The 23,412-nt window shown below is 34.3% G+C and overlaps 12 protein-coding genes across 12 annotated transcripts; 4 read left to right on the top strand and 8 right to left on the bottom strand.

Moving 5' to 3' along the window:
• Positions 1 to 590: 590 nt before the first annotated feature.
• Positions 591 to 2,043, bottom strand: FG379_000656 (uncharacterized protein; the record flags this gene model as incomplete). Its single annotated transcript, XM_067326066.1, has 2 exons — positions 591 to 1,848; positions 1,940 to 2,043. 2 exons carry the CDS (start codon positions 2,041 to 2,043, stop codon positions 591 to 593), a joined length of 1,362 nt encoding a protein of 453 aa, XP_067182452.1.
• Positions 2,044 to 2,478: 435 nt separating this feature from the next.
• On the top strand, positions 2,479 to 3,855 carry FG379_000655 (glycosyl transferase; the record flags this gene model as incomplete). Its single annotated transcript, XM_067326065.1, has 1 exon — positions 2,479 to 3,855. One exon carries the CDS (start codon positions 2,479 to 2,481, stop codon positions 3,853 to 3,855), a length of 1,377 nt encoding a protein of 458 aa, XP_067182451.1.
• Positions 3,856 to 3,992: 137 nt separating this feature from the next.
• Positions 3,993 to 6,119, bottom strand: FG379_000654 (DEAD box polypeptide; the record flags this gene model as incomplete). The annotated part of the gene is made up of 1 exon (XM_067326064.1): positions 3,993 to 6,119. The coding sequence occupies one exon, from the start codon at positions 6,117 to 6,119 to the stop codon at positions 3,993 to 3,995; it is 2,127 nt and encodes a 708-aa protein (XP_067182450.1).
• Positions 6,120 to 7,056: 937 nt separating this feature from the next.
• Positions 7,057 to 7,902, bottom strand: FG379_000653 (uncharacterized protein; the record flags this gene model as incomplete). Its single annotated transcript, XM_067326063.1, has 1 exon — positions 7,057 to 7,902. One exon carries the CDS (start codon positions 7,900 to 7,902, stop codon positions 7,057 to 7,059), a length of 846 nt encoding a protein of 281 aa, XP_067182449.1.
• Positions 7,903 to 8,002: 100 nt separating this feature from the next.
• Positions 8,003 to 9,151, bottom strand: FG379_000652 (uncharacterized protein; the record flags this gene model as incomplete). The annotated part of the gene is made up of 1 exon (XM_067326062.1): positions 8,003 to 9,151. The coding sequence occupies one exon, from the start codon at positions 9,149 to 9,151 to the stop codon at positions 8,003 to 8,005; it is 1,149 nt and encodes a 382-aa protein (XP_067182448.1).
• A 344-nt stretch (positions 9,152 to 9,495) lies between these two features.
• On the bottom strand, positions 9,496 to 10,473 carry FG379_000651 (uncharacterized protein; the record flags this gene model as incomplete). Its single annotated transcript, XM_067326061.1, has 1 exon — positions 9,496 to 10,473. One exon carries the CDS (start codon positions 10,471 to 10,473, stop codon positions 9,496 to 9,498), a length of 978 nt encoding a protein of 325 aa, XP_067182447.1.
• A 246-nt stretch (positions 10,474 to 10,719) lies between these two features.
• On the bottom strand, positions 10,720 to 12,039 carry FG379_000649 (NifS-like protein; the record flags this gene model as incomplete). Its single annotated transcript, XM_067326059.1, has 1 exon — positions 10,720 to 12,039. The coding sequence occupies one exon, from the start codon at positions 12,037 to 12,039 to the stop codon at positions 10,720 to 10,722; it is 1,320 nt and encodes a 439-aa protein (XP_067182445.1).
• Positions 12,040 to 12,284: 245 nt separating this feature from the next.
• Positions 12,285 to 13,391, bottom strand: FG379_000648 (uncharacterized protein; the record flags this gene model as incomplete). The annotated part of the gene is made up of 1 exon (XM_067326058.1): positions 12,285 to 13,391. One exon carries the CDS (start codon positions 13,389 to 13,391, stop codon positions 12,285 to 12,287), a length of 1,107 nt encoding a protein of 368 aa, XP_067182444.1.
• A 689-nt stretch (positions 13,392 to 14,080) lies between these two features.
• Positions 14,081 to 14,509, top strand: FG379_000647 (uncharacterized protein; the record flags this gene model as incomplete). Its single annotated transcript, XM_067326057.1, has 1 exon — positions 14,081 to 14,509. One exon carries the CDS (start codon positions 14,081 to 14,083, stop codon positions 14,507 to 14,509), a length of 429 nt encoding a protein of 142 aa, XP_067182443.1.
• Positions 14,510 to 14,971: 462 nt separating this feature from the next.
• FG379_000646 (ribosomal S27a) lies at positions 14,972 to 15,442 on the top strand (the record flags this gene model as incomplete). Its single annotated transcript, XM_067326056.1, has 1 exon — positions 14,972 to 15,442. The coding sequence occupies one exon, from the start codon at positions 14,972 to 14,974 to the stop codon at positions 15,440 to 15,442; it is 471 nt and encodes a 156-aa protein (XP_067182442.1).
• A 634-nt stretch (positions 15,443 to 16,076) lies between these two features.
• Positions 16,077 to 17,684, top strand: FG379_000645 (oocyst wall 6; the record flags this gene model as incomplete). The annotated part of the gene is made up of 1 exon (XM_067326055.1): positions 16,077 to 17,684. The coding sequence occupies one exon, from the start codon at positions 16,077 to 16,079 to the stop codon at positions 17,682 to 17,684; it is 1,608 nt and encodes a 535-aa protein (XP_067182441.1).
• Positions 17,685 to 18,178: 494 nt separating this feature from the next.
• On the bottom strand, positions 18,179 to 23,026 carry FG379_000644 (uncharacterized protein; the record flags this gene model as incomplete). Its single annotated transcript, XM_067326054.1, has 1 exon — positions 18,179 to 23,026. The coding sequence occupies one exon, from the start codon at positions 23,024 to 23,026 to the stop codon at positions 18,179 to 18,181; it is 4,848 nt and encodes a 1,615-aa protein (XP_067182440.1).
• Between the last annotated feature and the right edge of the window lie 386 nt (positions 23,027 to 23,412).

The following is a 23,412-nucleotide window of genomic DNA, read 5'->3' as shown; positions in this document are numbered from 1 at the left end:
TGAGATTATATTTATGGATGAGAATTTTCTGGTCTGCAAGCCTCTACTGAGAGAGAATTGAAAAATTGAACGATAATTTAATTAAAAAGTAAAAGTAACGATTAATTAACATGAAATTAGTAACTCACTGTGATTAAATACAAAAAAGTGTGTAGGTGGTTGGTCTTAGCAAGAAGATATTATCCATGCAGAAAAAAATAAGGCAGAGTACTCAAGCTGATATTTCAAAGACTTTAAATGTTCTCCAAAATTAAACTATATAATTATCTTTTAAAAACAACGCCAGGTCGCCGTTGGTCTCCTGTAGCTCAGCTCGGTTAGAGCGTCGGTCTTATGAGCCGAAGGTCGCGAGTTCGATCCTCGCCGGGAGAATTTTTACGTTATTACGGGGAGGGGTGGCGTATGAGGTTGGATTTGTGACTTTGGAAAGGTAGTTGCTCCTGCCTCTCACTTTTGCTCTGTTAGGTGACTGTTAATTGGATTTTTAACTGCAGTTTACTATCCATTTCCATGCAGCGTATTTGGAAGAAGGCCATAGTATGATGCATTCCCTTGACATTCGCCATGTAATAGTAGCTGATTTTTTCCTTTTATTTATCAGGAGCTAATTCCTGATCTACATCATAATTGTTTTCCTCCTCTTCATCATTATCTTGATCTTCATTTTTGATAATTTCCTGGCTAAGGACACTGATGCTATTTATTGCTTTAAATGGATAAGTATTGTGCTCTAGTTTAGGAGGAAAGTCAGCGAAAACGTTGTTTCTATCCGTAATTAATACGTTTATACAATCAACACAGGGTGGGATCACTTCATACATAATATTTTTTCCAATATTAGATGGTCTACAGAATATTGGAGAGAATATTTCAGAGATTTTCTGTATGGTCATATTATTTGTTTTCGACTTTGAAGAGACGAAGGCAAAGAAATCAATAATATATTTTACTGTATATCTTGAACAATCGGGTAACATTGATATTGCCTCTTTTAAAATATTCATGTAGAAAGAATGGGTTAATTCATTAGTTCCCGATATTTTACACTGCTTCACAATATCAAAAAAAAGTTTCTCACCAAATATTGGCGTATTTGTAGAATCAAGAAGTAATTTAAACACTGAAACAAGTGCTCCTGGATCAGAATCTCCACTTCTAAATGGTACACCACTATTTATTTCGTTAATAATTGAATATAAATTGCTAGCATTTGTCTGTAAATTAAATAAACCTGGAATTGAAACAATATCTGGTTTTGAAATTTTTTGAATTATATCTATAATTATTGCTGGAATAATGCCATAATTGGGTAAATAAAATCCGTCATATTTACACATGTCTGCTATACTCATTGGTATCAATTTCGGAAAATTTTGACTCAGTAACTCTGCATCGTCGTGTTTAATAATATACGGAATTTTTTTGAGTAATTCTTCTTCTGGTATATCTGGTACAAAACGTGAAAGTTCTTTTATTGAATCTGAATAATCCAGTTTTCTCATAAATCTTGGTGACATGTACGAACTTATAATAGAAAGTAAAGCACGGTTACTCACGCCATAATGAAACATAACAACTTTTTTCAAGTTTTTTTTGTATTTTACTGGGAGTAAGGAATAGTAATTTTGCAAGAAATTCCCACTGGCATCATTTAAAACGTTCGTTCTAGTTAGGCATTGGATAATTACAAATTCATTTTTGACATATTCTTGTGTGTAATATACGGCATAACGCATTGCTTTGTCTAGCTCATCTACGCTAATCGGTAGAAAACAGGAAACTAAAACCAAGACTGGTCTCTGAAGAGAGTCATCGCCGAGATAAAAAATAAATCTCGTTTCTTCGTAACTGAGTATTGACGCGAAATTAAATGTAGGGTTTTGTATTCATTTATTTTGAAATTAACAATAGAATTAAGAGTTCACCAAGAAAAACTTACCTATTAAATGTTTTTCCCTTGGTTGCATCTATTATTGCCTCATAGTAACTAGGATCTACTTCTGCATCCGAATCCATATAATAGCCATTATTAAGTTGAAACATTGCTTATTGAAAATGGGAACATAAACTCTATTAAAATATTCAAGATTAAAAAAATAACAAATAAACAAACAAAAAGAGAAAACGAAATATTGCTCAATATTTTATTAATTTAATAATAAAAGAGCATGTACACTCACGTCATGTCTTGAGAATATTCTTTTTTGCATGTAAAATTTGAATTTGTCGCTTCGGACTTCTCCTCTCAATTTAAAAAGTTTTAGCTTTAAATACAAACATGATGGTCATTCGGCGGTGTTTGGTATATACTTGAAAACAGGTGTGATGCACTTTTTTTTTATATTTTTCAATTGCTACTAAAATGTAAACAGGTTTTTTTTAGAGTTTAGTTGTAAGTTATAATAAATACAATAAAGTAGTTGTTTAGTTCACGCTTTTTTTATTGATACGGATTATTTTGTTCCTTTTGGGGAGAAAATGTCCATTTTTAAAAGATTATCTGTTTGGAATGAAAAAAGAAATAACACGGTTGCTTTTTTTCACCCGCAATGTGGCAATCTTGGTGGAGGCGAGAAAGTGTTATGGTGCATTGTAAGTGAAACATTGAAGAGCGATCCGAGGGCGAGGGTAGTGATTTATTCAGATAGGGAAATATGTAAAGAAAAGCTACTTAGGGACGTTGATTGCGTCTTTAAAATGGGCTTCGATTCAAAAGAAGTTGTTGATAGAATTGAAATAGTAAAATTAAGACTTGGATTCTTAACGAGACTATCGTTTTTCAAGCTTTGGAGCGTGAATTTTGGTGCAATGATTGCTTCAATAGAAGCTTTACTTCTTAGATGGCCATTTCCCAAGTTTTTTGTGGAAACTGCAGGGTACTCGTTTTCTCTTATTCCAGCGAGAATTCTTCCTACAACAAAGCACGTATCTACATATATTCATTATCCTCAAGTAAGGAAAGATAGAATTGATGAAGCTAGAAAAAGTGGCAATTATCTCAGATATTTGTACTTAAAATCATTTTCAATAATATACTATCTGAGTTTCAAATCAGCACACAAAGTTGTGGTTAATTCGAATTGGACGAGATGTAGATTTGAGGAGCTCTTTGTTGATAAAAAACTAAACATTCAAGTTTGCTATCCTCCAATATTCAAATACAAAATTAATAAAGAGGAGTTGTCTGATGTGAATCTGCAAAAGAGAGATGAAACAGTGGTATCACTCGCACAATTTAGACCAGAGAAGAACCAAATGTTACAAATCAAGATATTCCACCAAGTTCTTAAGAGAATTAGTGCACTAATAGAAGAGGCATCAGAAGAAGACGAGAAATTAAGGTTGATAAATAAGCAAACAAAGTTAAAGTTAAAAATATGTGGTACATCTCAGAAATCAAATCCAGAATACCTAAAGTATATTGACTCACTAAATGAACTCATTGAAAGAAGAGGCCTTCAAGACAGAGTTGAGTTAGTTATAGATTCAACTATTGATGACTTGAACACAATATTAAGTACATCAAGGATAGCCATACACACAATGGAAGAGGAACATTTTGGAATATGTGTTGCAGAGTTTCTGTATTTTGGGTTGCTCACCATTTCTCACAAATCCGGTGGACCAGAGACAGACATCTTGAAACCATACAACAATAAACAGATAGGTTTTTTAGCATCAAGTTTTGAGGAATACGTCGAAATACTCTTAAATTTGATCGTGAATTACGAAAGCTCTCCATTCCAAAAAGTGCTGATTGACGCCCAAGAAGCAGTAGAGAACAGATTTCAAGACTATGTGTCTTTCGGAAAGACATGTCGGGAGGTACTAGACATTAGTTTTCTTCAAACATAAATGAGTGCTTTTGTATCCTAATATCTCATAGTTGTATGAACTATAAGTCTTTAATTAAAAAGGTAAGACTCCTGATTTATTACTTAATCTGCTTTTTCGATCCTAATGGACCTTTTTCTCAAATTTATCTTCACATCTTACCATGCGTCATCATGATCAAAGTCTCTATTTGTGACTCTAGTGTGAGAAGCATTATTCCCATTTCCGGATCCCGAATTGAATGAATTTCCTGAATATCCTTTTTTACTTCTTAATGATTCGGTCCCAGAATATTGTCCAGAACCAGGTATGGAAGCACTCTGGCCACTGCAATAGTTGCCAGTATTGCCAAAATTACCGTTTCCTTGAGGACTCCTAATATCTACGCTTCCAAAGCTGTGAAGACCTCTGTTAACTTTTTGAGTACCTAGAACAGGTGCGGACTTCCCAAGTTTACCGCTGTATCTACCAAAGGATGCAGTGCATGACTTTACCATATCCTGAAACCACTCCGGAACATCCTGACCACTCTCTTCTAGAGCTGCCAACAAATCTCTAAGTATTGGTTTGTTGTTCTCATTTACAAAGGATGTAGCTAAACCTGAATTACCTGCTCTTCCAGTCCTCCCAATTCTATGCACATAGTCATCTATATTACAAGGCATATCAAGGTTGATGACATGGGTAATATTTGGAATATCAAGACCACGAGCAGCAACATCAGTTGCAACAAGAATCGGTCTTTGACCGCCTCTAAATAATCTAAGAGCATGTTCACGTTCTTGTTGAGACCTATCACCATGAATAGAGACAGCAGGAAAGTTTTGATCAATTAAAAAGTCCTCTATTTGGTCTGCTCTGCGCTTCATTTCTACAAAAACAACAGTTAAACCCTCTCCTTGCTCCATTAAAAGTTTCACTAGCAGACGCGGTTTGTGGTCTTCTTCCGCATAAACAACTCGTTGAACAATAGAACCACTAGTAGCTCCAACTCTTCCTACTGTTAAAAATATGTAATTGTGTAAAAAGTCCTTCGCTAGTTGTTGAATCTCTCTTGGAAATGTCGCACTAAACATAACAGTTTGTCTACCATCTAGGCTGTGAGGCATATCATAGTCCTCTACAATTTCTCTAATTTGTGGAGCAAATCCCATATCTAGCATTCTATCTGCCTCATCTAGAATCAAAAATTTAATTAAAACCAAGTTAACTTTTCCTCTATCTATTAGATCGCGAAGTCTTCCAGGAGTTGCAACAACAATGTCAGATCCCCTATCTAAGTCCATAATCTGACTTCTAACTTCACTCCCACCGTACAAAACATTAGTTCTTATTCCAGTACCAAAGCAAAATTTCCTCGACTCCTCATATGTTTGGATTGCAAGTTCACGTGTAGGGGAGAGAACCAACGCAACCGGATAGGCCATGCGTCTTATTCTAAGAGAGGACTGCTGTGGAGTTGGTGGTGGGCCATCATGTAGCATCCTCATTACTATTGGAAAGAGGAAAGCTGCCGTTTTACCGGACCCTGTTTGGGCACAAGCCATTAAATCTCTTCCACATAAGATAGTAGGTATCGAGAACTTTTGTACAGGTGTTGGTCTTTCATACTTTACACGTTTAATATTATCCAACAAGATCTCATGGATTCCATCAAGCTCCATAAAATTTTGCATAGGTCTGATCTTGTTAGTATCAGACCCCGTCATCTCAACTGGAATGTTATCGTATGCATCAAAGTTAATACCTGTCCTATGTTCCTTGGTTTTTGAGAATATTTTCTCCTCATCATCGCGGTAGTATGACCTCCCATCTCTGACATCCCAACCTGTCCCAGATATACTTTGACGATTTCTTCCACTATATCTAGGGTAGCCTCTATTGTCTTGGTACTTGTCATTAAATCCACTAAATCTATCACCTCCCAACCCTCCACCGGAGTTCCCATATTGGTATCTATTATTACCAGAAGGATAAGAAGTTCTTTCTCCCAATGCACTAAAACGATCCACTATTTGGTTCATTTCATTCGCATATGAACTACCCTGTTTCCCATATCCAAAATTTCCGTTTTGATCGCCACGTCTAACATCTCCATTGTTTCTACCAAAGTTATTTCTCTGGCTACTGTTAGAGGTAGAAACTGATCCATTTCCGTTGTTAAAAGAACCAAATTTCGAATCATCCCTAATTCCCTGTTGCCTCCTATGTGGGGGAATGTATGCAGCAGTCTTCTTACTGTCTGCACCTTGTTTTTCATTAGTAGCTATCTCCTTTTCAGCCATTTCTCTCTTCAATTCCTTTTTTACTATGAACAAAAAAGACGATACCATAGGGAGCGAGCGGAAACTATTTACATTTAGGCGCGGTCTCTTTGGTTTGTAGTAAATTACGGAAAAGTTCGTATTTGGCATTAGAGATTAGTACTAAGTGCAAATTTACTGAAATAGCCTCAACTATATAACATGATTTAAGTGATACAGGAAGTTGTACAAAATCAACCTCTAATTTCTCCCATTTTTGTGATAATTCTTTAACATTTTTTTGTGGACTTCAATTCTTGAATAGAACCCGCCTAAATTTTAATTAGACTTAATCCGCATGGGAGTGATATTTAAATTACACATTAAATGTTGTGGAAAACGGTCGGTGCAGATTCTCCAAATTTTTCTTTTCACTTTAGGAAATAAAAAATAATATATTAGTTATTTGTAGTATCATACATATTTGATGTCAGTTATTGTTTCCATACACGAGTGAAACGCCGTTGCCTTTTCCAAAAAAAAGTGCATAACTAAAAGCAATACTTAAGTATAGGCTTATTTTTTGATACTTTCGTTAAGTTATAGTATTGATGGTTAAATAATTGGTTAGATGTACTATTTAAGGTTGTAATTGCAATTCGAAAAGACTAGTTTATCATACAAAGTTTTGCAATATTCGAACGGAAAACTTGAACGATGAACCAAATTAACAAAAACAACAATTTAGAGCCAGTTCCCGAAAGATTGGATATAATATCTACGATACAGAACAGCACGATTCCAGTAAATTGGGAAAAAATAAACAGAGAGGCACTTCTACTAGATAATCAAATTAAACTAGATAAGGATGGAAAAATATATACAAACATTCTCTATACGTGCATTCCAGAAAAATTGTTGAAGGAGAGATGTAATGCAAAAAAGCGACACAAGGAGAGTTACTTAAGGAATTGAATTATCAATTAATATCTGGGGATGATACTTCCGGTCTTAAGGTTTTTATAGCGTTAACTAAAACCTTTAATACGCTCGCGAGTTCATCAACACCTCCATTCTCTTCGAAGGTCCCAGAATTTTTATCGATGATAAAATCAATTTCTCTGTTAACCTGATTTAGAGCTTTTGAAAAATTGTCCCATGATTTTTTTTGCGTCTTGAGGGCATCCACAATAGAGTTTGGAAGACTGGCAATGTTCTCACTTATCTTACAACTGATATTTATTCTTTCATCCAAGCTGTCAATTCTATTCTCTAACTCCTCTATTTTACTCTTTACGCTGCATATTTCATCCTTTTGGATACCTACTATGTGCGCTAATGTTGTTATTTGCTCGGTGCTCGCTTCCAGGTTTCTGCTTAGAATAGAAAGCTCATTCTTTTTTAGGGTCAGAGACTCTTTTTCTCTTATAACCGAACCTTCCAATTCACTTATCCTTGTTTCTAATCCTGCCTGTTCTCTAAGGCGTTCATACATATACTTTTGTAATGCATCCCATTCCATAGAACGAATATTGTCCTCCTTGTTCATTTTGACCTGCTGAACTGTACATTCACTATAAACATTCTCTGAATTTGCATTCTCCTCCCTTGTCAACATCTTGGAAAACTGTTTCTCAATTTTAGATAAAGTTTCTTTCACAGACTGCAATTCATCCGTAAGTTTTTGAATCTCCGAGTCATACCCAACTTTTATAGTTGAATCCTTCTGTTTTGATGATTCAACCACCGCCGCAGCAAATGCCTCCGCAATCTGGGTATTGCAAAAAGCAGTTTTCACTGTTGTATTAACATCGTTTATATTCATTTCTTGCATTAGTTTCCATATATAAAAAAAATAAGAAAACACACCACTGCAAGTTAGGCGGCCAAAATACAAGCAATTGTTACCCCTAAACATAAATGGCTCACTTTTTGTTAGCTCGTGAATCATACATAACGTATCTCTTCCAATCATTTTTGGAGAACTTTTTAGGTATTTCTACGTATTTTTCCTTTTTGAATAATATTATTGAGTACGTTTTCCTTATAAGCGAGGTTGCAATTACTCCAATACATGTAAAGACGTGAGTAGAAGTTACACCATTATGATCTTCTTTAACTTTTAAGTAGTCGACATTACTTGCATATTTTGAAATAAACTTTACAAGGTTCTTTCCATGTCTTCTGTAGTTGAAAATTCTGTCAGTTTTTCCAAATATCACAAAGTACTTCGTTTTTATTTCGCTTCTAACTTTATCTTTAAGTAATTTATCGAGTTTATCTGAAATAAAGAGTGGAGGGCCGTTAATAGTAACTATATTTAAGTCAGAATTTATCAATAAAGTGGCTATTGCAGCATTTAGACCACCAACACATAATCCGTACAATCCTGTGTTAGCCATTGAAGGAATAACTCCTACCCTAAGCAACTTGTTAATAAATGCAGCAGTGCTAATTGCAGGAACAATTACATCTCTGTGTTTTGGAGTGCTTGTGTAGTACCTAACTATCATTTTCACCCAATTTGCTTCGCGCTTAAATCCAGGTTTCATTGATTGATATGTCATAACTAGTCTAAACCAATCAATAACAATAATCTGTGAATTCTCAGCTAACTCAGGGCCCAAAATATAGTTAGTGTAGTTGATAAACTTTCTAAAAAATTTTATTGCTGTTTCTGAGCACGAGTATGTATCGAGGGCACCATATGTTGCTATGACCGTATATTTGGGAGTCTTGTTTCTCGGAACAAAATGACCACAGATACCCAATGTCCTTGGTTTGTATTTTAATTTATCTGAGAAATACTTGTAATCATCTTCAATATAGTCTCCATAATAAACCAAGTTTATTGGGATTTTAAGGTTATAATTTTCGGAAGAATAAAATGACTCGTTCGGTAGGAAGTAATGGCTATTTCCCTGCGCTTTCCCGTTTTTTATTATTTCAACTCCTCTATTATTATTAGGGTTTAGCTTCTTTATTTCTGGACCCTTTGAAGAACATTTGCATGTAAATAAGAAGCATAGAAACAATTGAAATAGAATTGATAAGTTAAGAGCATTCGACTTCATCAGTTACCTACTCATTTGTAACCCGATATAAAAAAAAATCATCCGTTGGCGGAAAATACGTATATACACGAAAACTAAAATATAAAGGAAAAAAAATTAAAAATTACCTTAAAAATCCAACTAATAGAGCAATAAAAGGAGTACTTATATCCAACAACAAAAAAATTAAATATAAAACATCCTAATTGGAGAAGTACCCATCCCTCCTCTTCAGTATTATCCAAACAATACCAGTGTAGAATATCAGGTACCGCCAGTAAATACAAGATTTTAGGCAAAATTAATTTATGCAAGTAATCGTCTCGAGTAAAAATAAAAATTTTTTATATTGGAATAAAATATAGTCACAGTTTGCTCTTCATATTAGTTTCGTTCTCAACAATTGATACAATTGTCGTGATGTCTTCTACTCTTCTTTTTGTCATTTCAATAAGTTTTTTGTTATATGAATCCTCCAATCTAAATATTTCAGGCCTTTTACATAGTGCAGAAGCAATAAATCTAAATCCAGTGTACAGATGTTTCGCCATAACAGGAAAATGTGCTCCTTTAGATTTGTGTAGAATAACGTTTCTAGCACCCCATTCTTTCAAAACTGCTTCGGTTACAGTCGAAAACTTTGGGTAAATAAGTTGATCGCCTTCAGCTTGGATAATTAGAAATGATGCTTTCAGGCAGGATCTCCTTAAAATTTTTCTCCTTATCAAGTCTGGGTGGAACAAAGCAGAACTGCAAATTGCAACAGCACCTAAATTGGATCTTAATCCGAGCGACGCAGCGATTCCAATAATTCCACCTAAACAGTTTCCATGTATTCCAGTAAACTCGAGAGAATGTATTACTCCACGTCTCAATAGACTGTTTATGAATGCAATTATACTTACTGTCTGAAGAAGATATTGCTTAGGATCTGGTCTCCCAGATCTGAATGCAGATATCATCTCTTGTGGAACTTGTTCCGAATAAGGAATGAATTCCTTATGCCAGTTTGGCGCTATCAACTGAACATTATTGCTATAGGATTGGTCATAATGGTCTAGGTGCCTTACTAATCTCACGAAAAACTTGTTAGTTAGCGGATAAAACGTTTCACTCCTCATTACAAACCCATGCATGAAAATCACTGTGTATTTAGGTGTTTTCGTTCGACTTAGATGCCCAAATGTACCTAATTTTATTGGAGTTACACTATTCTTAAGATTCCTGAGGTAGTCGTAGTCAGACGGTTCTATATCAATAGTTTCTTCATTTAGGTTAATTTCTGCCAAAATACCAAAACAAAAAAATATAAATAGTAAGAATAATACTCTGACAGGATCCATGGATGCAAAAGCTCATCTGAATTTAATCGATTTCAGGTAACTGTATCTAGTACAACATGGCGGCAAATGCCAACAATGTTTGACATGAGATTATAGGCAATATCGAAAAAAATAGAAAAAATAAATTGTTCTATTGAAATAATAATATCCCTATTTTGAGATTAAATTCTAAATTATTTTGTAAATTAAGGCTCAATTTATCACTACTCTTCTATTTCTAAATGAGTTTTTTTAGAAATGTTTTAGTTATGTCCACTTTAGTGATTCTTCATCTACGGTACTGGAGTTTGTTTCAGAGTTCCAGAGAGGAGACATTTCTCTAAGTTGATTTACAGAATCTACAACATTTTTGACTGCTTTATCAATTTCTTCTTGAGTAGTGAACCTTCCAATTCCAAAACGGATTGATGTATGTGCAACGTCCTCACCCACACCAATTGCTCTCAGAACATAAGAAGGTTCTAGTGACGCAGATGTACAAGCACTTCCGGAAGAAAGCGCCATAGAGTATAACTTCATCATTAATGACTCCCCTTCTACACCTTTGAAACTTAAATTTAGATTCCCAAACATACGATTGACTCCACAACCATTTAGTTCTACATCAGGAAGTTTAGAAGTAATTCCTTTGTATAATTTGTCATAAAGCATCTTAGTATGTACTGAATCAGCATTCATTTCTTCAAGTGCAATTTTACAGGCTTCACCAAATCCTACAACAAGTGGAACAGGCATTGTACCGGATCTCATTCCACGCTCTTGACCACCACCAAAAATGAGTGGTTTAATTCTTCTTCTGGGTTTACTTCTAATGTAAAACGCTCCTATTCCTTTCGGACCGTAAACTTTATGGGCAGAAAGTGACAAAAAGTCGGAATTCCACTTATTTACATCAATGTTCAATTTGCCTAAACCTTGTGCTACGTCACTATGAAATAAAATGCCGTACTTTTTGCAGAGTTCACCTATTAATGCCATAGGCTGGACAACACCTATTTCATTGTTTACGTGCATTACAGAGACAAGAATAGTTTCCCCAGGTATTATTGCCTTCTCCAACTCTTCGAGCGAAATAAGGCCTTTTTTGTCTACATTTAAATACGTCACTCTATATCCTTTAAGCTCTAACTCACGCATTGTTGACAATACGCATTTATGTTCAATCTGAGTGGTAATAATATGATTCCTCTTATTTTTAATATCTCCATATATATCACATACTCCTCTTATTATTGTGTTGTTTGATTCAGTAGCACCAGAGGTAAAAACTATCTCTTTTGGTTGGGATTTAATAAGTTCTGCTATGTTCTTCCTGGCAGATTCAACTGCATCTTCCGCCTCCCATCCATATGAATGAGTTCTTGAATGGGAGTTCCCAAATTTTTCAGTGAAAAATGGCATCATCTTGTCTAAAACTCTTGGGTCAAGTGGAGTTGTTGCTTGATAATCAAAATACATTGGTCGTTTGTGAATTAACCTTGAACCTATGGTGGAAATAAATGCCACCTTTCCAATTTTCATTGAAGCACTTAGGGAAGCCGAATTATACAAGTTTTTTGCTAGCATTTTAATTTTCCTGTTCTTGTTTAAATCCTTTGGACCTATTTCTTTCTAAAATGCACAAGACTATCAAACCCGCCCAACATGTTTAATTGGATAATTCCCTGATCTTTAAGGGCAAACTCAAGACTGAATAGAAAGAAAAAAATAGAATTGTTAACAGAAGACAAAAATAAATTTACACCTTGTCTCTGAATAACAAAAGCTATAGACTATCAAAATAAACAAAAAAACACAATAGAAAGTGATTACTAAATATCGTCGCTGGTGATCACAATAACGTTACCCCTCTCCAAAACTGATAAGTTCTCACCATAACTAGTGGAATGAGAGTGAATTAAACTTTCAGCTTTACTTTTTTCCAGATCCAAGACCTCAGTCTCATTTCTTGGTGGAACAATTGGAACAATTAAATCCTTGTCTATCTTTGATTTTGTTCTGTTTAAAAGTTCTGCATCCTCTGTATCTTGAGGTCTGAATATTTCAGGTCTTCTAATTAGAACAGAGGCAATGTATCTGAATCCCGTATATTTATATTTCATCATCGCATGTATGTGGCTAATTCCTTCATATTTCATGAAGTTTACGGTGGCACCCCATTTGACTAATGAATTGTGGGTGTTTTCTGCATGAACAAATGGGATTACTTTGTCCGATGTACTATGTATAATAAGGTATTTTACATTCGCTAATGCTGATTTTCTTGCAAGCTTTGCTCTCACAACATCAGGCATGAACATTGCGGACCCATTTAATACAACAGCCCCCAATGATGTTTTCATTGCAGTTGAAGCTGCAGAGCCTATAATCCCACCAACACAACTTCCGTATATGGCAGAGTTTTCAATTGAGTGAACTATTCCCTTTCTAACTAGATTGTTAATAAAGGCAACAGCAGATACAGTAGTCGAAATATACCTGTCTTTTGGGATGGTTCCCGATCTTAATGCATCATGTTTATCTCTACCAAGCATTGAATAAACAGATCTTATATTTGGATAAGTATTTGGAGATATAATCTGCAAACTCTCACTAAATTCACGGTCATAGTGATCCAAGTGACGTACGAGATGGACATACATCTTTCTATTCAAGTTTTTTACAATATTATTTGTTGAAAAAACATTAAATAAAAATATTGTATATTTTGGAGTTTCAGAACGACTAAAGTGAGATAACATTCCTATAGGTTTAACATCTGTAATTCCTGCTCTGTTCAAATAGTTATAGTCTTCAGGTGTAATATTGGTATAAGTAGATGCATTAATATCTCCATAGCAATTAATTCCACAAATATTTAAAATGAACACTAAAATATATATCTTGGTCAATGACCTATTAGATGAAAGAATACTCATCTTCCTATAGAACAATGAAGAGATAAAATCCCTTAAAAAGGAACTGTATCGAGAATTTATTTCTAACACAAATCTTCGCTCTAATTCGTTACCTCTCTTGGAAAATAGGGAGAATTTAAGTATATGGCGCCTATATTGTGGTAACGATTGCAAATAAATGGTCAAATATAATTATAGATCAGACTCTAATAAGCATTAAAAATTTAAATATAAACACACTACAATTATTTAAAAATAAAATTAATACAACAAATATGTAAAGAAAATGATAATTTACATAGTAAGTTGGTTAGGTATAGGAAAAATCCGAGATACAACTGCTAACAATAACGTAATAGATTATCATAAACAAGAATAAAATTTATACTTTTGAATAAATAATGGATTCAACAACAATAAAATTAAAAGTAGGTTAATTTTTCAAATACAACATGTTTTTTAATAATTATCTAAAAAATTTTCAAATAAGTGATTTAGGCGGCAAAAATGTTCATACGTATTCCACATATATATTATGTTATAATAATTTCTAAAGCATGTGGAAAGTGTAATAGATCGTGAATTATTCCAATAAAAGTTTATGAAAGAATTAAGGTCATAGGCTCACTTGGTATATCGCAGATTGAGCATTCTGCAAGAGAAACCAGGAGAATATAGGACTGTAGGAATTATATATTATTATTAAAAATATGATGGTAATTCAAGAGTTACCGTTGAAATATGTAATTGGAATAATTATAGCAGTGTTTTTTGGAATATGGATAATTTTAATAAACCTAAAGGGTAAACCAAAAAAGCAAACTCAAAAAAAGAGTACTCGAAGGCAAACGAGGTCTGTAGTCTCCAGTAAAGAAAACTTATCGGTTGCAAACACTGATCAAACAATTACAAGAAAGACGAGATCTTCTGCCAAGTCTAAAACACCAACGAGGAAGATTACAACAGAAGCTTCGGAAGTATCAACGAGACAACCAAAAGGTAAGGAACGTGAGACGGCAAAGACTAACGCTACAAAAAGAACAACGAGGAGCAGTTCAAAATCAACAAAAGAAAAGCCAGAATCAGTTCCTAAATCAATAACAGGTAAAAGGATAACAAGATCATCGACTAAAAAATAACTATTGGGAAAATATTAATCACATTAGTGGATGTGTGTTTATTCTATTTATTAACTGGGAAGTACTTGAAACACATTAAATAATGGTTGAATTATTTTCAGACATTATTTTATAGATGATCTTTGATTTAGTTCCAAATGTATTATCTTTAATTGGTGGTAGGTGTTTGCCGCCACAAAGCGGTACTCGATTTACATTAAGTTCAATTTTTTTTTTTTTGACACATTAATACGTCTCTGAATTATGTAAATTAAAAATTAAACTGTAATTAGGCTCCGATAGGGTAATATCATTATTAGTAGTAAAATGATATTATATTCGTTAAATGCGCCAGGGTTTTTTTTTCTGTAAATTATGTCTCAAAAAAGTAAAACGAGAAATCGTAATTTTTCATAGATTTTGGTGCAGGTTGCAACGGAATTGTTATTACTTTGTAATTTCCCTTTAACTGTAAGCTAGAAGATGCAGATATTCTTAAGATGTGGTCTCGGTGAGACTATTGCACTGGATGTAGATCCAACAATGAATTCGGAGGAATTAAAACTGAAAATTAGCGAGATTTCTTGCATTCCCACTGATTTTTTGTCTGTTAACTATGGTTTCCTTTCATTAGAAGGCGTTGAAACATTAGAGGAGGCTGGTATTATGGAATATTCCACAATTCATTTCTCAGAGTTAACATTAGGAGGTGCTAAAAAGAAGAAGAAAAACTTCACAAAACCAAAGAAAATCAAACACAAAAAGAAGAAGGTGAAGTTAGCAGTTCTTAAATACTACAAGGTAGATGGTGACAAAGTTGTCAAACTACGTCGTGAATGCCCAGCAGATACTTGTGGAGCAGGAGTTTTTATGGCCCAACACTTCAATAGAACAAGTTGTGGTCGTTGTGGATTGACTTACTTTCCAACTAAAGGCGAAGAAGGTAAAAAGTAAGTGAATATATAGGTGGTATTTCGACTTTGGGAAGTGCTAACTGATGTTAAAATCAGTTAGGATATGAAATATTACTGAATTATAGAATTGGTAGCTTGTTTTTTAATTTCTGATATACTTTGTGCTCATCTTATTTTTTTCTTGTTGTTTTCTTATTAACCTACTGTAATCTACATATTCATCTACCTTCAGTCCTCTCCCCTTCAATCCCTCTCTTTCTTGATTTCGTTCTTATGACCTGTTTGGACCCTTTGTCGATGCAGGCAAAAGGTACTCAAAATGTGGGGTTTTGGCGCCTAGAGTTGACATGAAATTACATGCATGAGAAAGTCAATTCTAGAAAAAGGAATAAAAAATACTCGCATTCGAGGAAATTTTGTATCTTTTTAAAACAAAAAATAGAATTAGTCCTCAGTTTGATATAGCATTTTTGGTTAAAAATAGGCTTACTTTCCACGTTTTGAAAACAATATAACAATTGAAAAAATTATATTTTATTTTAGTACTGAAAATTCTGTATTAAATATTAAAACAGCTTATTTAGTAGAGTTTGTGCATAAGTGACATATAATAAGGATTAATATTTCAATACAAAGGAAATAAAGGTAAGGATTTATATTAGATAGTAATAATAATGAAGTTATTTGGAGCGTTGGTATCATTTAGTACATTTCTAACAATTTCAAATGTAAAGGCACAACATGGTCAACATATGCATGGACATGGTCATCACGTACTCCCGACAAATGTGAACTATTATGAATCAAATACCGATGTAGTTGCACCATTAATAGAATGCCCACAAGGTTATTCAATAAGTGGTAAACAGTGCACGAGGACTATTTTTGTTCCAAGTTCAGTTAACTGTCCAAAGAAATATGAGCTTAGAGAGGGACAGTGCGTAAGAAAGGAATATACTCTTGCAGTATTGGTATGTGATCCAGGTTTTGAATTAATAAATGGTCGTTGTATTACAAGACAAACAGTTCAAGCAGAAAGAACATGTCCACATGGATTTGCACTGGCAGGAGAAGAGTGTATATCAATGAAAGAATTTTCTGCAGATTATAGATGCCCTCCAGGATTCCAAAGGAAGCACCAAGAGTGTGTCAGAGACATTATGACAGAACCAATAGATAGCTGCCCACCAGGTTTCGATCCAATAGACAGACATGGTAAGATAGTTCAATGTTCAAGAACAGAAAGTGTAGAGGTGCTACTTTCTTGCAAACATGGATATGAACTTAGAGGAGATGTATGTGTCGTTGTTGATATAACAAGACCAAATTTGAGATGCGAGAAAGGGTATCAACTTAAAGATGGAGTTTGTAATAGACTTGTGCAGGTTGAGACGGTTTCTCAATGCCCAGTAGGTTCAATTCCAAGAGGTCATAAATGTATTATTGTTACAAATGTTCCTGTGGTTCCTACATGCCCAGCAGGATTCGAACTGGACGCAACAGGTTCTAGGTGTATTAGAATGGAAGAAAGGCCCATTATCCAAGACTGCCCACAAGGTTTCAAATTAGAGTCGAATCAATGTGTAAGTATTTCAAATGTCGAACCTGAGATATCCTGTCCACCAGGTTCAACACCACACGGACATCACAATAAATGTTTCAACCTTCTTACTGAACAACCATTGATTCAATGTCCACATGGATATATTGAAAGCGGAAATGGAGAGTGCATTTCCGAAAAAATGAAGCCTGCACTTATTGAATGTCCAAATGGATTCTCCAGACAAGGAGATCAGTGCGTTAAAGTTATATCTGAAGTTCCAACAAGAAGTTGTCCCAGTGGAATTCTCAAAAATCACAAATGTGTTTCATTCGAAACTGCTTCTCTTATTGGATTTTGCCCAGATGGAAGTGAAGTACCTCCAACTGGCCTCTGTACAGCAACTACTGGTAAACCTTACACACTTAAGTGCCCTCATGGCTTTAATCTTGAGAGCGGCCAATGCATTCAAGAAATTACTGCAAAAACAACTTACATGTGCCCTTCAGGAACCAGTGATGGCCATGGTAAGTGCGTTTCCCTTGCAGCAACGCCAGCTCTACCAGTTTGTCCACATGGTATGGTACTTACGCCTGATGGTTCACAATGTGCTAAAACGGAGCATACAAAGATTTCTCTCTCTTGTCCAAGTGGCTACCACTTTAATCATGGAAGATGTGAAAATAAGATTCATGAGAAGCATCATGGTAAGAACACCAGGACTGCCAATGGCCACTATTAACAGGTAAGATATAGTTAAATTTAATAAAGATATATACTTATTATTTTTAAGCAAAAAATTCTGGGAATTTGGGAATGAAGAAATTATCATCGAACTGTACTTTTTGTTTAAGTGTAATAAATGATACACTGGCCGATTAATATCAAAGGAGGTATTAAATTTTTGTTGAATAATTCTTATTTATAAGTTCATTAAATTTATCTATTATTATACTGGAAATGTGTACATTTAAATTTTTTTTAAAACCTAAAAATAGTACATTAAGGCAACCCTCGTACGAAATATTTGCATTAACTATCAGAGACTAGTGTTCGTTATTTTACATAAAGATTTTTGTTTTATTTTTAATGTCTTATTTTTTTGTAGATTCATAATTATTGAATTGTGCTAGTTTAGGAATATTCGTGATTGTCAGACTTAAATCCAATGATTAACTTAAATAATAATGTCTGGAAATTAAAATGCCTAACCATTTTTTATCGTTCTAATTTGTCCTATTTTAATGAAGGATCATCGGTGGCATCTAAAGGATGAGAAGAAGGTTGAAGTAGGGGGGAGTGTGGAACGGGTGGGGATGGAGAAGGAGGTGACCTAGGGGAAGGTAAGTGAGGTGAGAGAGAATGAATAGTGCCATTTACCGTTGGACTGGTAGGTTTCAATTGAGTGTGTGGCTTGGAATATTCTGGAGCTTCGAAATATTTATTTGAGTCGGTAGGCGATTGTGGAAGAGGAGGAGAGGTACTTCTAACTGAGGGACTTAACTTAGAAAGTCTTCTAGACAAAGTTTTTCTGGATATTCTCGCAAGTCTTTTTCTTTCATCAGAAAGCAATGATTCTGATACAACTCTTTGGAAAGCAACGCTCTGGAAGCGATAATATTCGATATAATAAGACATCATTTCACTGTTTTGATCTGTATTTGTAGGGATAATTTTATTATCTTCAGATGGAATAATATTAATATTAAAAAGAGAATCCCCCACACTACTACTTTCTTTTTTCACATCTGAATCCGTGGATAAAGCATTTATTTGTTCAACATCAATTGAGTTATTTTTTTGCCTTATATTATTGTATTCAGAAGAATCTATTTTTAAGTACAGCTCGGATATAAGATCATTAGATGTGACCGAGTTGGAAGTATCTCTATAGATATAATCTTCATCAATGTTAATAGTTTTATCTTGTTCATTGCCGAACAACGATATTAATTGTTTTGAATTATGGTCACTATTAATAGAACCACGCCTAGATCTATCCAACCCAAAGTTTATATTATCACAAACCTCAAGTACATCTTTACTAACCATAGAATTTATCATATTCAAGAATTCTGAAATAGATTTACTTTGTGGGTAAACTTCATGTAATTCTGCAGCTGTAAATGGAAAATTAAAAGCAGTAGCTATTTTCGCTGCCATTTGTTCATCGGGTTCTAATTGTTCTAGTTTAGACATACAATCAGCGACTATTTCCGGAGCAAAAGGAACTTTTTTTAATTGGCCTACAACCCGAATTACCTTTCTGCTATCTTGAGAAAAACTTTTTAAAATCAAATCTGTAAATTGGTCTTTCATACGAGAGTTTTCTTTCGTTTTTAGAGGTGAATTTTCATTTTGAAATTTACTTGTTCTCATTCCAATAATAGGTAAACCATCACTCCCCAACAATTCACGAGGGCCTGGAGTCCTAAATCTAGGGATCTTAACTGTTTTTCTTCCTTTAATTGAATCATTTGAAGAGTCATCAGAGGAGCTGTTATCAGATGATGAAGAATCAGAGTCAGAGGAAGAGGATGAAGAAGAAGCGTTTGATGAATAAATATGTGATGAAAGAAATTCGATATCTCCGAGGAAATTTTTGTTTTTAATATCAAATTTGAATTCGTCTCCTTGCCCTGACTCCAATGCAGATCCAATATTTTGGTCATTATTTGAACCAACGGCACAAACAGTATTAGAATCACCAACACTGCTTGAAAGACTTGTTCCTTCTTCAAATTCATTTATTTCTGATTCTTTTATATCCTTATCACCGGTATTTTCACAGTGGCTCTCAACAGAAATCGTTTTATGAGATAATAATTGTAACAATGTTAATTTGATATGTTCAGGAATCCCTGCAGATACTCTATGAACATACTCAACCAATTGAAATGGGATTTGGGTTTGAACACCAAACTGATAACCAATAAACTTGGAAGTCTCATCAAGAGTTAATTTCGGTACCTCAATAAAGGCATTACATTCTTTTGACCACTGAATTATTTCATTTTGTTCCTCTGAATTTGTATTATTACTACATATTAATACAAATAGAAGTGGAGGAGATGACTTGAAAGGAGGTGGAGTGCACTTAGTTGTTTTGTAAAGATATAACGTATCTTTTGAAATATGTTGAATTGGTCTTTTAAATCCTTTACAAAATAGACATATCCTTGAATGTTTTCTTCTCCACTTTTTCAATTCTCTAAAATCACTTTCTATTTTTCTTTTTCTTCTAATCATTGCTATTTTAGCAATCATTCTAGCAATCTTCCAACTTTCTTGTTCCATTCCAGCATAGAAGCAAGTTCCTGTTTTGACGTGTAAACAAATTATGCTATTTTCATACATTGAGAATCCATTTATTAATGAAGTTATAATTGGGCCTAACCCTTTCTCACTCTCTTCATCGGAAACACTCTCTTCTGTGTAGTTAGAATCTTCTGAAACTGAAAAACTTTGATCTTCTTTTGATCTTATTCCCTCACCATTTTCTTTATTATTTGTTGTTTTTTTAGTGTTTATATTCTTAACAAACATAAACGGATTCCTTAGGAGTTCCTTCACATTCTTATTCTTGTTTCTAGCCATTTTTAAAAAAGCTTTATTTTCAGATAATTCTGAAGGTAAAACTAGACCTTGTAGTACAGGTCTTAATTTGTGTAAACTCCAATGAAAAGAAGGATGAGTTAACTCCTTAGCTAAACCATATATTGAATTATCCCTATCTATATTTGAAAACCCTTTTTTTTCTCTTGACTTTGTTGTTCGCCAGGATTCAACAATATCTGTACAAAGGGTCTTCCAAGGTAGTAGGGGAACATTTCCTATGTTAATAAATGGTGTATCAGGCATATTACTACACAAAAAAACTCTTCTTTCAAGCCTTTCTCCCAGTTGAATTATGTTTTTAATTATCTCATCTATTCCACAGTTTTTTTTTCCATATATAGTCATCACTCCTCCCAAATCTATTGTTGGACGTAATATTGGATCCCATGGTTCGTAGTATTCCCATGGCATTAGTGGGCCCAAAAATCTGTTATTTATTGAACCATCCATAACGTAGTCAGGAATTACACGAAAATTTGGATCATTAACATCAGGTAATCCATATGAGTATCTTGGCCTGAAAAACTTTTTTAGTTTTTTTAGTGGTTTCCAATCACGCCATGTTTGTATGCTATTTAATGAAATTTCTTGATTATTGGAGTTGTCAATTGATATAGATGAAGAAACAGAATTTGTACTATCAACCAATCTATTTCCTGCATCTGCTTCACTTTGAATATCTTTATTTGAAGATGAAAAAGAATCACCAATTTTTGAATTACCAACATTTCCCATAGCATTGTTCTGTAAACGATTTTTTGTTAAAATTCCAGTAGGTGAGAATGTACTTATTGACACGTCTTTACCTTTCGGATAAAAAGACTCTTTTCTTACAAACTGCATTGCATGATTGCATGCTTCAAACGTATTTTCATCACATAATATCTCATTTTCACCTGCTCTCCCCATCAACCTTGCTGATAAATTTACAGTATCCCCCAATGCCGTATACTCTTTACGTATTTCACACCCTACTGTTCCTATCCAAACTCTTCCAGTCCCTATTCCTATCCCGGAACTTAACCCCATAAATCTAATGCTATCTAATATTCTTAAACCTGCAAATACTGCTCTTAATGGATCATCCAAGTGGTAAACCGGAGGAAGACCAAAAATAACTAAAAGTAAGACACCTTTGTCATCAACAAGAAACTTGTTTACACTACCTTCCATTGTATAAGCTGCTTTTTGAACAAGCTGCATAAGTTGATGCGCTGTTCTTGAACCATATTGTGTTGATATATCCAACCCCCTTACTGAAATAAAAATGCACGTCAATCTTCTGACTTCATTTAAAAAAACATTATAACCACTAGACAAACAACGATAAACCGGGGGTGGAATATATCTTCTGAGTAAATTGACATCCTCGTCTTCAATATGAATCGATGCTAAAGGCGGAGGTGGTGGTGGTCTTGGCAACAATAAACTAATTAATCTTTTAAATTCAGGGTTAGTTTCACAAGATTCAACTTTTGCACACTTCCCAAGTATCTTAAAAACAGATGGAGAAATTACTGTCTCCCCACTTTTTGCAAGTGGTTCTGCTATTGCAATTTCCTCAAAAGGAGGGCCACCAACAACATATTCCCACCTATCCATTACTCCTCCAACTTGCAATATTGTTACCCTTCCATACCCAACTCCAATATGTAAAGTTAGATGTCTACCCTGTATTGGAGTTGGAAAGTTATGTAATGTTCTGTGTATATCCATACAACATTCACATGCAAGTCTACATGCATGAAACATATCAACAGAATATGTATCGCCTGCGTTTAGGTTCCCCTGATTTATAAAATCCTGTGATTTAGAGGCTGCATTCAGATTGTCGTTCAAATTTCTGCTTGACAAGTTGCTGTTTACCTCAAAATTTGGATTATTAGAGTTTATATTTGCTGTTTCATCATCCACAGGCCAAACAACACAAATGGCATCTCCACTAAATTTAATTATGTCCCCTCCCCAATAGTGTATAATTTGAATTAGTGGAGTAAAAAAGTTATTAATACATTCACCTAATCTTTCTGCTCCATTAACTTGTTTATCTAAAGCCGCAGTTAATGCAGTAAACCCAGATGCATCACAAAACACTACCGCTCCTTTAAAACTCTCAATAATAACATCGAAGTCATCTGCATAACCTATTCTTTTATCTGCTATTGCCTCCAAAACAGTTCTGGGAACAAAACAAGAAAATTGATTAATGTCAAATGTGCTCCCTAATTTCTGTTTTAATTGTTCAGATGAAGAACTTGACTTTGTCAAATTATTTAAACGCCTTTCAGATTTTATTGCAAGCCATCTCCAGTCATCTGAAATTCTGTCTCTTTCACCAGACGCAATTATATCCAAATCTGGTGGTCTCTGTGGTACTTCTTTTCTTTTATTTCCTATTACAACCGACTGGATACTAGAATAAACATAAAGTGTACCTTTTGCAGCAATTGAAGGTACCAACCCCATCTTCTGTTAAAACGAGAACCTCATAAACCTGATTTTAGGTTCCTCAATTGTTAAACTGTATTCCTCTAACATAAAACTCTCTACCAACGTGAATCTTCTACGATCATATTCCTTTATGAAGTGTTTTCCTTTAAACAAAAAATAAGTGTGTGTTCCATTCCCGCCAAAAGTACGGCCTTCATCTTCATAATCTTATTAACATTTGTTGGCGGTAATTTCGGTGACAATATCTATAAATGACAAAGCTAAAGGCTAAAATACGTGTAACAGAGAAAACTCAAAAGTCAAATAACCTATTAAATTATAATTCCAAACTAAACAGATACCGTTTATGTACACTTACACTCTATACAAACTTCGTCAAATAGCTTTTCCTATTACTTTAA

This window comes from Cryptosporidium bovis (genome assembly GCF_009768925.1).
Source record: "Cryptosporidium bovis isolate 45015 chromosome Unknown contig_14, whole genome shotgun sequence".
Classification (NCBI taxonomy): Eukaryota; Apicomplexa; class Conoidasida; order Eucoccidiorida; family Cryptosporidiidae; genus Cryptosporidium; species Cryptosporidium bovis.
The sequence above is the reverse complement of the archived record's forward strand: the minus strand, read 5'-3'. Positions and strand labels throughout refer to the sequence as shown.